General features: G+C 42.5%; 1 protein-coding gene across 1 annotated transcript; it reads left to right on the forward strand.

The window, feature by feature from the left end:
• The first annotated feature begins 280 nt into the window (after positions 1-280).
• Positions 281-8,544, forward strand: galr2b (galanin receptor 2b). Its single transcript, XM_084571460.1, has 3 exons — positions 281-395; positions 2,989-3,371; positions 7,640-8,544. The coding sequence occupies exons 2-3, from the start codon at positions 2,998-3,000 to the stop codon at positions 8,400-8,402; spliced, it is 1,137 nt and encodes a 378-aa protein (XP_084427586.1). The 5' UTR covers positions 281-395; positions 2,989-2,997; the 3' UTR covers positions 8,403-8,544.
• The last annotated feature ends 5,234 nt before the right edge of the window (positions 8,545-13,778 follow it).

The following is a 13,778-nucleotide window of genomic DNA, read 5'->3' on the forward strand; positions in this document are numbered from 1 at the left end:
GCAGATTCTTCAGAGGCAATGAAGTTCACTGTACTATCGGCTTCCTGATTATGCAGTGATTGAGAATAGATTGCCAGACGCCGCCGCCGCTTCCTTCCATACCTCCACTCTGCAATCCTTTTCTGCAGTGGAGTGTGAACAAAGTGAATATGGAGGAGGAGTCCTCACCAGGGGGAGAGCGGCTGGGGGGAGAGGGGGGCCGGGGGGAGGGGGGGGAGGCGGAGAAAGAGTAAGACGGCAGCAACACAGGCAGATAGCAATGTACACTGGAAGAACAGAGGAGGCATCGATGCGGAGGGTATGAGCGTGTTAATACAGCAGGTCTGCTGGGAGTGACATTCCTGATCTGAGAGGAGCGCTGAAGCTTTTCATACTGTTCACCTGTCATCAGTCCGGTAGGCTTATCACACTACATCTGCCTGATCTGCATGCTAATTCTGTTGTCTGTGCAGAATAAAAAAAATCTATTTAAATTTACAACATACAATCAGCCTTATCTGTTTAATAACTTGATTACAGGATGTAGAAAGGTTGCTGTTGTCTAAAGTTTGAGTGTGTGTACCTTATTCTACCTCTGTTGTTTATTGGGGAAGATGCAAAACATGGGGATGCTGTTTGCTGTCCTACATCTTTCCCTGCTATTTTGAGGTTCACACCAAAGCTCTCAAAATGATGCTCTCCCACAGGTTTCAGGCTGTGCCCCCATCTCCCCCACCTTCTTTGGCTCTGCTGTTTTTTATTACTCATTGTTTCGCTTCCAAAATATCTAATTTTACCCTCACATTTGTCACGCCGAGCTCCACCGAAGTCTGCAAATTTCACAACCTGTCAGCTCCTGCACGCTCTATTATAAAGCTACTGTGTGTCTATCCCCGCTTCCTCTGATCCCACTGAGACTTTAGCACGCTGTTTGCTGACTGGAGCCTCAGCCGCGACAACACACTGCAGTTGGAAATGTAATATCGCTCCAGATTGTCCTCCCTAAAGGGGAAGGAAGTGGAATCAAGCTACGCCATGACAGAGATGGAATTCCTCTGCAGCAACAGCCAGTCGATTTATAAGGTTAATAAGGATATCGTCCTACTTCTGGTTCTCTCCATTTTAAGTGCCATTTATTTGCCATTCTCTGCCATCAGTTTATCCTCTTCATTTGGCTCGCAGTCACGATTCTGATTATGCAGACTGGCCTGGACGGGCAGGATAGTTTAATACTGAAAGGATGTTTAAAGTTTAATCACGTTTAGTCATTAAACCTAAATTAGTTTTTGCTGGACCTGAGGAATGGAAATGCTCACTTGGGCTTTGCTTTACTCTCTAAGGGGTTGCTTGTTGATCTCTTCAAAATATGTGAGTGGTTTCACTGCAGTATGAGCTTCCCAGTTTGGCAATGTCTTCTCAGCTCCATGCATTTTTACAAGCGATCACATTTTTACTACTATAAAGCATCAATCATGCGACGTGTCTTTCATATAAAATGCGAGGATGCTAATTTGAAAACTGGCAGCCTTCATTCATGCAATCTTTAGTTCGATTCAGATCACGCCGCTTTCTTGCTTCGGGCTGAATCCATGCAAAATCTGTTTTTGTTTCCTGTCTTCTTGTGGTGTGCAGCGGTGGGCGTTTGCAAATATGTGGGGAGTTTCCTTTCTCTAGTCACTTTCATGGCTGGAGGTGGCAAAAACAAGACAACACCAGCTCTGCTCCGTGGTGTCTATTGCAGCAGCGGATGGAAATAATGGAAGTTTTCTTTAGATGTTTTCTCGTGCCGCTCAGCCTTTCACACAAAAAGGCTACAGCCTGCTGCTTGAAGGTGACATGGATTTTTTCAGTGCACCCATTTAGTAACCAATTCAACACTCTTATGATCAGTGAATGAGTGTTGCTTTGAAGTCAACTCAGCAGATAAAATAAGGATGTCCTTCCCTTTTATAAAGTAGCTTGAAAATCTCATTAAAATACACTTGAAACAGATACACTGCATCTGCTCCCAGCTGCATTACCTCTGGTACTCCAATGGGTTGACGCTTACGGTGGCCCCCCCCCGTAAGGACTGAAATACTACAGAGATGCAAAATCCAAATTAAGCATAGAGGCTTTGCCTAACAAAACCCGAACCAACCTCGCAATTCTTGACACACCGCTTTCAAACCACAGCTAGGAAAGAACATGGTTTTTAGACCCAGCTGCTCATTAAACATACTTTGGAATGGTTATAAATCTCCAACAAATGGGCAGATGGTCTGAAATAAAATGTCCTGAGACATGATGCTGCCATGCGTGCGTTTGCCTGTGACTCACCGTCAAGAGCGCCTCTTTACTTTCAAGCCCCAATTTGACGAAAAAAATAAAAGTGCACAATGACGTCATTGGAGGCATCATTTTCTCCAATTGCAGCACGTCAGAGGCTCCACATGGCACTGTTGCTGGTCAGGAAGTGCAGAGACAAACCCGTGCTCATCGCTGCTAATCATTTACAGAAGTCATTTTGACCGAAAGCAAAAGTTTTATTGTGCTCTTTTCGTTTCCAGGGAGCGGAGTGAACTTGAGAGCAGAACTCAGACAGCTATGATTTTAAGACACACAAAAAGCCGAACTAGTTAACTTACTCAAAATCCTTCCCTTTGTGTCAAACTTTTTAACTTCCGCACTGCAGCATTACTTGCAATTAAACACACAAAATATTCCCAGTACGCGCCTGACAATTAAAAACAGTCTTTCATTCTTGTCTTATTAATATGCATGAGATGACTCTACTGGGGATTGTTTGGATAGAAAAAAAAAATTCTCTCCTGGTGTGTGCAAGCTTATTAACTTTTTAGTGTAATTTGTCTTGACATCATGTCAACGCTGACTACCAGTACACAAGTCTCTAATAAACCTGGACTGGGGAATGTACAGGGGGTTCAGTTGATTTTAAATATCTGCAAAAAGCCTTCAAGGTGGTGATTCGATTGTACTGTATGTGTTCTCTCTTCCTCCGGATTGCAGATTTGCAACATGTCTGACATTGAGGATTTCAGCAGGCCAGGAGGGCAGGCCAACGTGTCTGAAAGCTACCAGCTGAACCCCACCAGCGTCATCGTGTCAGTGGTCTTCTCCCTCATCTTCCTGCTCGGCACCATCGGCAACAGCCTGGTGCTCGCCGTGCTGCTGCGGAGCGGGCAGATCGGGTACAACACGACCAACCTGTTCATCCTCAACCTGAGCGTGGCCGACTTCTTCTTCATCATTTTCTGCGTCCCTTTCCAAGCCACCATCTACTCTCTGGAGGGATGGGTGTTCGGCTCCTTCATGTGCAAAGTGGTCCACTTCTTCATCAACCTCACCATGTACGCCAGCAGCTTCACGCTGGCCGCCGTGTCTGTTGACAGGTAGTTAACTTCTTCTCGCCGCTTGGACCACATTTCCCATTAGGCTGTTTTCTTCTTGTTCTAAAATTATTCCTGCACCTTATTCCCAGTAAGGTGGCATCTTCACATTGCTTGTTTTGTCCAGAAATCTGAAACTTCTCACATCTGAAAAGCTTGAATTAGATTCTATTTTGGCTGTTGTGCTTAAAAACAACATGCGTAATTAAATGACTAACCAGATAATTGGTCTGTCTGTGGCCGCTGCTCATCCTCTCATGCCGCTTGGGGTTACATTACACTGGCTATCAGAAATTTACAGCGATAAATATCAAGAGGCGGTTGCAAATGCGTTCGGTCCACCCACCCTTTTTCAGCGGTAATGTGTGGTCTCGAATTAGAATTCACCTGCTCCAATGACTAATTCATGCACTCATGTACCTGTTTTGATTCATTTTACCAATCCCTACTCTCAAATGAAACCCTCCATTCTCTTGAATGAATATTTCATGCATATAGATTACTAGGCGTGCCCCCATGTTACTTAATTCATTCCCTAAGATCAGATTAATAGCTGCAGTCGTACCTTGATTCAATTTGTCCTCTCGACATTTGCAGAAGGTGTTCTTTATGCCAAATGCAGAACAAGACTCTACAAACTAGACACAGGGACATTTAATAGTATGCCACACAAGGTGTCTGTATCAGCCTGGAAACATAAGATGTCTCTGCAGCAGAGGCATTTGGCTGATTTTCACAAGAGAGCATAGCCTTTTAGTAATTCAAGGGCACAGATTATTCATTCATTCATTCATTTTCTGTAGGCGCTTGTCCTCCAGAGGGTCGCGGGGAGGCTGGAGCCTATCCCAGCTGTCACTGGGCGAGAGGCGGGGTACACACCCTGGACAGGTCATCAGTCCATCGCAGGGCTAACACAGAGAGACAGACAACCATTCACACTCATATTCACACCTACGGCCAGTTTAGAATCACCAGTTAACCTAATGAGCATGTCTTTGGACGGTGGGAGGAAGCTAGAGTACCCGGAGAGAACCCACGCAGACACAGGGAGAACATGCAAACTCCACACAGAAACCCAGAACCTTCTTGCTGTGAGGCATCAGTGCTAACCACCACGCCACTGTGCTGCCCGGTCTCAGATTATTATTATTATTATTATTATGAGAAAATCAACGACAATGTTCAAGCAGATGAGTCATCAGAGGGGGTAAATAAGGATACAGGAGGCGTTATAGGTGGCCCACATGCAATGGTAATCCGAGGAATTTTGAAAGATATGTTCGCTTTGAAGGAAAACCTCTTCAGTGCCATTTTTCGCCACCATCTTTGAATTTCAATTCAGCACAGGTGTTATTAGAAATTTCAATGCATGGATGGTCAAGGACATTATATATTGCACCAAATAATCTGGTTTTCAGTATATGCATAAAAAAACACTGGCCTCTGCAGAAGCCCAGTTAGTGTTCGTATTACCGATATGAAGCCATTTTGATCAGATGCAAATGCACATCACATATGTAATTGTTAAGTATTGTAAAGGGAATGAACACACGTTAAGCTTAGACTGAGTTTTTTTTTTACCCACCTGAAATACACCATTGAGGAGCTACAGTCTAGTGGTTTGAGACGATTAAGGTCACTGGTTTTAGTCCGCTCTACGTTCAAGGTTGAGGTGCACCTAAAAAAAAAAAAACTGCTCCCATGCATGCAAAATTTCACGTTCCAGTCCCTAGCCTCCAAATATGACATAAAGAACATGTATAGAATATGTCTGCATCGGAAGACAAGTTAGATAAAAAATATATATAATAATTTGAACAATGATGCTAAAGGAATCCCCCTTTGTACTCCTTTTGGCCATCAAGGCATTAATGTAGTTAAATGCAGCACAGAGGGGGTTAGGGATTCCTTCATGCATCGTATACTTTTATTGCTCACCATTAAAAAAAAAAATAATAATTATGATGTCACCCTGGCTTTACAGATAAGCTGGATTTCAGTTGCACACATAGGAAAAGAACCTCTGTGAATGCATGCCAACGTATAATGATCACAATACGATGCATTTTTTGAATCAAACGTGGTAAAAACACATTTTTTTTGCAAGCTGGAATTGCTGAAAGAAGCAGTGTTGTTTTACTCCAATAAAATCACCTAAAACCCATTTGCCTGAATCTCAGAAGTACGATGTTCTGCCTGCTTTCAGACATGGCATTAGCACTGGATCGTAAAGAAGCATCAAGTTAGATTACTGACAAAGAGGGTCATCAAATAGAGCGTTTTCTAATTGTTTTTGAAGCTAGAAAGAGTAGAAAGCCTTAGAAATTCCTTAAAGTAGCTTTCATTAGCCGTAGTTTATTTGGTCGTTCTGTGAATTCATTCGTTTTCACCTTATTTTTCGTGTTTAATGATGGAAACATCAAGAACAGTAGGACTCCAGGGGTACATATTAATACAATTAAGGGAAGACCTCACAGCGACACCGAATCTGTAATTGAATATCTTATGAGGCGATCATGCGGTATCCCCGGGCCGAAAATGATATCCCTCGCAGAGTAAGCGCTAAGCCGTCATTATAGATGTTAGGCAACATAATCAGCTGAGTCAATATGGACAGTCAGTGTGCAGCTGCCGCCCGCAGAAGACGCCCTCACACCGGCTGTGTTTACACTTTAGAGGATTCAGTAATCATTTCCTCCTCAATCCGTAGATGAGCAGCAGCAGCGTCTGAGTTGGGGGGTTAATGTATTTCTGATGTTTCCCACCTCACTGGCTGTGCGGTAAAGAACAAGAAAAAGCAGCAGCTTACAGTTACACTTCAGGCCAGGGATCCCCGGCAGGAATGAAATCAGTTTAGCCTGAATGAACACCAGCGCCGCTCACTCACACCTACCTTTTATATGAAAACGCTAGCTGCTGCTGCTGCGGCGAGCTCCCCACAGGGAGATCGTATGCTTGCTGTGATTTTATGGTGGGAGAAATGTGCTGCGTGAGGATGATTTGAAATAATCATAAAACCACCTTGCATTATTGTTTTTAATTAAAATGCAACAGTACAAACACACACAGGGTAATAATTCATCTGGGTTGAGTCATGGCTCAGTTTCACTTTAACTGTGGTGAATCCGCAGCACATTCTTCAGTTTCTGAAAAACTTTAAAGAATCACAAAAAGCAAAGCATCTCGTGAATGCGGACAGAATTCTTTTCCTAAATTTCATCTTGGATTTGAGAGTCCTACATATGAGTGCAAAACACTGATGCTCCTTATGTGGCAAGTAGCTTCAAAGTATCTGCTTTTTCGCCCTTCACACCAAACATGAAAGCCTCCAGGCCAGTTTCAGAGAGGTTTCAAAGACCAGAGAGGCTGTTTTCTCTGTTGCTGGAGACTTGGTTGAAGTGTCTTTTAAATGTGCGGAGCGAGGGCATGGATTTTCTGCTTTACTCAGAATCCCCTCCTTGAACAAAGAGAGGCTGCAATAGCTCATATTCTCTAGCACATAGCCTATGCAGCAAAAGGGTGAACTTTATGTATTCAAGAATGAACAAACCGGAGTAGGATCAGGCAATAAGAATTCAGAAAGCCTCTGGTGGGATTTACACATTTATCACCCTAACTACCTGTTCAGTAAAACCAAAAGCACAGCACCAAGCATGTGCAAGATCAGATCCCACGGAAGAGCCTGAAAACCCTCCGCGCGGATGCTGCGGACAGTTTGACATATTTCCCCGAGGTGTTTCCGGCTAAATAAAGCCAACAAACGGCTTGTGTGAGTGGTTATCAGTGAACACAGAACCCCCAGCGTGAGCCATGCTGGCCACGAGTGTGGAGGTGGCAGCTTCCTCCCCTACTGATATCCTAAAGGCACGTTTCTTAATTTGGGAAGTAATGAGGTTAGCAGTAATTGCCTTTTATTTTTTTTAAATCTTAATTGAAATCTGAGGAAATGTGGCATCAGCTCAGGGTAGCAGAGTGTCCCAAGGTAATCGCATGTTTACCAGGTTCAGTTTACCGAAGGATCCAGTTTAAAACGTGAGATAAGTGAAAAATGGAACAGCCTTTCTTATGAAATATTCAATATCTAATCAATAAAACATATGCTGCAGAATAGTAATTGACTTTAGATTTTGTGGCTGTTGCATTTGTCGTAACATTTTAGCTTTTGTCTCTAATTATCATATAGAGTCACATTTACTCGACATATCCACTAATTATCCGTCTTCATCCAGCCTGGATTGCAATTTAGCATTATTATTTCCTTCTCTTTATAGGTATCTGGCCATTCGCTACCCGCTGCGCTCCAGAGAGCTGAGAACCCCTTGTAATGCAGTGGTTGCCATGGTGATCATCTGGGGTCTTTCCCTGGTCTTCGCGGGTCCATATCTCAGCTATTACGACCTGATTGACTACGCCAACAGCACTGTGTGTATCCCCGGCTGGGAGGAGCAGAACCGCAAGGTGCTGGACACGTGCACCTTCCTCTTCGGCTACGTCATCCCTGTGCTCATCGTGAGCCTCTCGTACACTCGGACCATCAAGTACCTGTGGACGGCTGTGGACCCCCTGGACGGCATGTCGGAGTCCAAGAGGGCCAAACGCAAAGTCACCAAAATGATCATCATCGTCACCGTTCTCTTTTGCATTTGCTGGCTGCCGTACCACGTGGTGATCTTGTGCTACCTGTACGGAGACTTCCCCTTCAATCAGACCACGTACGCCTTCAGGCTCCTCTCCCACTGCATGGCCTACGCCAACTCGTGCGTCAACCCCATAGTGTACGCCCTGGTGTCCAAGCACTTTCGCAAGGGCTTCAAGAAGGTGTTCAGCTGCATCCTCAGCAAAAACGGGAGAAATAAGGTCCACGTGGTTCACGTGGCCAACACCGTGCCCGGGTTTGAGGCTGCCTCCACGGAGGTGTCGCACATGAACGAGGAGCACGGGAGACAGAACGAATGTGAAATGGTCAACAGGCGGAGGGTGGAGCCGAGAGAAGCCACGGTGACGCTGAATTTGCCTTTTCAGCAGCAGACTTGACGCGTGTTTCAGCTTGGCTGACAGTGGAGATTGCCTTATGTGAAAGACATTGCAACTAATATTCTTGTCTAATAACCTCTTGTCTAAAGTTGTTCGTGCCAAACAGGAAGGACAACAATGATCCAACTGAAAAGACAGATTATAAAGGTGTAAAGTAAATCTATCACCAAAATGTATGTTTCATCTTCATTTAAACACTTCTTTTGTTCTACTTTCCGTGTTACACTGACAGAAAGCTTTTTTTTTAGTATTTAAAAAAACAATCTCAGTATTTCTACTATTTGCCTTAACCATGGCTTGCACTTTTATTCAAGTCCAGGAGTTTGCAGGGTTGGAGACTAATGTTACAGATTGTTTCTTTTTAGGTCCCAAAGATGTTTAACGTAAGGTGCCATTTGTTGCTCTGATTGACCTCAAAGCGTGAAGCCCATCCTGAAACCCATCCTGTGCGAGCCATCAATAGACTAATCATCAGCACGCCACAGTATTTCCAGCGCTGTGTTCAACTGTATCTTTGACTTTCAGGTAGGCTACTACTCCAAGCACTCTTGCTGCACTGTCTCAGCTACAATCGTCAATGACAGATTATTCCTTTGTGAGTCGTTTTGAACCTGTCGAGTGGACCAGGTCAGTCATTTGGTCTGTTTGTTTTGTATCTTGCATGCAGATTCTGTTCTGTCTTGTCAAGATATTATTCGTATGATTAAAAAAATATATATATTATTATTTTATTATTATATAGTAATATTTACATTTCACCACATTAACAATCCAAAATTTTGAGCTGGAACACATTCTATGTGTAATAGGCAGTTTAGACTTCTGCGTCTGTGACTGCACGGAGCATACGCAGACCCTAGTGCCGTAGCCTGACGTGCACCTCCCCAGAAATGTAAGTACACGCCGTGGCGTCGCAGACCGCAAGACCTGTGATTGGTCCGCTTATTAGTAGCGTGTTTCTGCTTTACTATTTCCGACTGCTCCTCCATCTCTGCAATTATCATATTGATTGTTCTGGATCAATAGAGATGCAACACATCGGGGAAAGGTTAACTGAGGAGATTCGGAGATACAAACATTTGTATGACTCATTTGTACGAAGTGAAGCAGGAAGTAGAAACAAAAATGAACCCGACTGACACAAAAGACACAGCGCCGGATGGCGCTTGATTGGGTTTGACTGATGAGCATAGGCTACGTGCGTAGGTTGCGGCATCTATGTTGCACAGAGGTGGTTGAGGGGTCCAAGCATCGGAGGCACACTTTCTTACTCTACTTGTATTTTGCAATGATTGTATCCACGGCATGTTTTTCCTCTGATGTGAAATATTATACATCGAAATGAATATGTTTAGCAAAGAGTGCACTTATATATTTAAGAGTTATGTATTTTAAAACGTGTGACTTTTGTGTATTTCAAATTTGAAAAAGCTGTGAAATGGTTTACACGCTGTACTTTATATTGTTTGTTTCTCCAACTGAAAGCTACTCCTTAGTATCTCTCTCTCTCTGTTTCAGTGTAAGGTTGTGTCCTACCTCAGAGCTGTAGAAAGCCTCCTAGTTGTGTTCCTGTTCAGGTTGTGTAAGATGCAATTTTCCTTTTGAGAGACAACCTACAAGACAGAACGTTTTCCTTTACGCAATTTCCCTCCGGTGTGTTTTTGCGATTTTGCCCTCTCCGTCTATGATATATGCTTAGTGTCTCTCTGTTTGTTATGTTTCCCCATAAGGATTTAAGATGTAACCTCTTGTGCGTTTGCAGAATATATTTAAATAGATATCTATCAAGAATGTTTTAAAACACAATGTAATTCACACTTGTGTGACCAAATAAACTATTTTCTGCTGTGAAATTGGAGGTTTTGTTTAATCAAGCGTCACTCTGCCTCCAGTGTGTTCTACCAGTCAAGGGATGTTGTCTTTTCAAGCCTTATCGATCTTAGCTTCGTCTGTCTAAAGGGTCCCGTTCCAGATCCATCTATTTTTTCATTCTTTTCTTTTAACAAACATTTGGCAAAGTCCAATCAAACATTTTAATTCTTGAGGATTGTGTACAGCTTGAATATTGTCGAAAACCCTCTTTATTAGTGAAGTGCTCTCTTTATGGGAGCTTTGGATGATCAATGATATCTCTACCTCCTGGTGAGTGTTCTTCCACTAGGCTGCATGTTGTGAAGGGTTTTCTTAATCATGGAGAGGATTCATCGATCTCTGCGCCGCTGCCTTCTGCGGACATCCAAGCGAAGCTAACCCGTGTGTTCTTTTATTTCTCACAATTTACCAAACTGTTGATTTGGCCACTGCCAACGTTCACGCTGTCTCTCCGATGGATGTGTTTTCTATGTCAAAAATTGCGTCCAAAAATACATAGATCTAACTGTATCCATCTGTTACATCAGAAGCTTTTCAGTGGATTTTCATGCTGCCTTATGTTGTTGTTACAGGCGTGTTCTGCTGCAGGAGTAAGAGAAATTAATGAGCACAAAGCAGCACAAGAGACGTGATCCCCGAGAGACCGTTGCTTCTCAGGGCAGAGAGAGCAGAGCCGGAGGAATCACAAGCCATGCTGCATTTAAAAAAGAAAAAGACACTAATGAATAAACTTAGAGGATGCCGATAACCAATAACCTGCGATGTTGTACGGACAGATGGGACAATGGCCACACATGAAGGTTTGGTTTCAGACTTGGCAGGTCTGACAAGTTCATCAGTGGTACCGCAAATGAGGAAAGTGCACCAAAACAATGAGGTTCTCTACCAAGATGACAGTAAATTTTCCAATTATCTGCTACAAAATATGATATTCTGGGAGAGTTCATGTCTCTCATACATTCCCACCAATGTGTCTGGAATATTTATACGCTTTTCTTATAAGATAATCGCCCTGTGAGTTACATTTATTATAACTGTTTTAGCAGCCTAACCTCCTAACCCTGAGTTTCTCCCAGTCTGTGTGACAGTGCTTGCGCTTGTGCGAACGGGTGGGTAGATGTGTCACTGTGACTGTAAATTGCTTTGAATAACTTTAGGTAGAAAAGCACTATATAAATACAAGACTATTTCCCTGTCTTCGTATGTTAGAGACCCATGCAGCCCGCATTTTGTATAGTGTCTCTCTATATGTTGCATTGACTGATTTTGCATACCCGACTGATTTTACCACAGAACAAACTGCAGTTCCCCGAATGGCCACTGCGGGCTGGCACGAAATCTCCGTAGATGTCTATGCTGACATGCCCAATTTTACAGCAGAAATAAATATGGTTTGCTAATGCTAACTTCCCTATCCGTGAAAAATGTGGACTCAATTGGGAACAGCACTAGCCAGGGCCGTTTCTAGCTTTGTGGGGGCCCTAAGCAAGATGCTGTTTGTCAAACTTCGATGAAGAGATTCCTAACCCTTAGATGGTCCACTAAGACGCCACAATCTATTACACTTCATGAGCAAAACAGGCTACAGTTAAAATTAAACAAATTAAAAATTAATCTGTTTTTATATTAAACATTGTGATGTACAGTGTCCCTTTAAAGCTTGTACCTAATTACAAAGTTGTCACTTAACGGAGAGTTTTCTGCGTTAATTTACACATTGGACTAGTTAAAGAAATAAAACTAAGATAAATGATCCACTGCCACAGTAGTCTAAAATAATAAACACAATGCCTTATATTTATAAATCACTTAAAAAACAGACCTTTAAAATATTGATTTAAATTATAAAACAGTAGCACACTTCTAATTAGAGGCATATAAAACACACACTAAACTTTGTAAATGAATCCTAGGTAATGCTAAAATAATGTTAAGTGTCAAATATCTGAGAGACAACTTCCGCTGAACACTGACAGAGCAAACTACATCAACATGCCCTCCCTCCCTGTAATAATAATAACAACAACAATAATAAATGGGTCTGGAGTCAGTCAGTCATTTAATGTCAGGACAGACTGTTCATTCACATGCGACATATTAATTTTATATTAGCCAACTTTCATGAAGCAAACACTAAAGCTTTAGAGTTTATGACAAACAAATCCTAGCCAGCTAGCTAACATTTATCCAGGGCTAGCTAGCTGGCTAGCTAACATTTATCCAGGGCTAGCTAGCTGGCTAGCCAACATTTATCCAGGGCTAGTTAGCTGGCTAGCAGGACAAATAAACAAACCTTCCAAAAAAGGTTTTTCACCTCCACCTATCCAGCCCACATCAGCAACAAATGCCTTATTGTTATCTTTTTACCATTTTTCTTCCTCCGTTTTCTTTTCTTCCGTTTTATCCGCGCTACTGAGATAACTTATTTTTGATGCCATTGCTGTGTTTGTTTTGTTTAATATTCACGCTAACGGGAAAGACGTGTAGCTGTCAATCATTCCCATCATACCTGTTGGCAGCCCGGTATGTCATGTACGTCACTCACTGTGTGACAATGTGGTCCAACGAATATGACCTAATATTGCCACAAAAACACCAGCCACAGCTTATCATTGCAGTTTATTTTACTATTTTGCTTTTAAGCATATAAGGGATGTAACAAACACACGAGATAGCAACAGATAAAGACAGGACATTTTAATTCTCCTCAGATGAGGACGAACATGCAGGTTTGGGGCCCCCTGGTGGCTTGGGGCCCCTAAGCATTCGCCTAGTTCGCCTATAGCAAGAAACGGCTCTGGCACTAGTGTATCATAACAAAATATTAGTGAAATGAACGATGCGTTATTTAGAGGCTGCGTTTCGGTGCCCCAGTCACTCCCACTATATGGATATACGCGGATCTAAATACCGTCCGAATGAGTCCAAATGACACCAAAGTTATATGTGTGAGTAAACGATCGTATTTTATGCCAGAAATAAGGTCTAAGTTGTAAAAAAAACAAAAAAAAAAACAGTAGTTCCTCTTTAAGGCAATGCATTTTTTTAGTTGGAAGTCCGGCATTGTTGAAATGGCCTGAAAACTGCTCCTCTATGGGCAACATCATGGATGGATGATGTCTTCATCTTTAAATACAGTCAATGGTGTAGCTGCTGTTGTTCAGTTCATCCTTTTCTGGACACTCAGTCCTAAAGAATTACTTTCACGCACCTCTCTTAGGTCTGCATCCATAGAAAAGGACATTTACGGGGATGTTAATACAAGACCTGGAGGCAGCTTTGCTATAATGAAAAATAATATACGTAATAAATGACAAAATAACAACAATAATAGAGAAAAAAGACTAAAAACACAATACTCATTAAACAAAGGAAGGGCGTCTGGGGTAAATATATTTCTTCCACTTCCTCCAGATGTCTCCAAATTTAGTTTCCTGCAACTTTGTAGAGAAAGTGATTTTTTTCCATTACGAAAATCTCATGTATAATTTTGTACCAATCATC

This window comes from Chelon labrosus, assembly GCF_963514085.1.
Source record: "Chelon labrosus genome assembly, chromosome: 21".
Classification (NCBI taxonomy): domain Eukaryota; kingdom Metazoa; phylum Chordata; class Actinopteri; order Mugiliformes; family Mugilidae; genus Chelon; species Chelon labrosus.

What these genes read in the sequence shown, in the direction of transcription:
- galr2b (XM_084571460.1), top strand. Translation starts at nt 2,998, where the DNA reads ATGTCTGACATTGAGGATTTCAGCAGGCCAGGAGGGCAGGCCAACGTG. An exon ending in GCCGCCGTGTCTGTTGACAG is followed by an intron (nt 3,372 to 7,639) that starts GTAGTTAACTTC and finishes TTCTCTTTATAG; the next exon opens with GTATCTGGCCATTCGCTACC.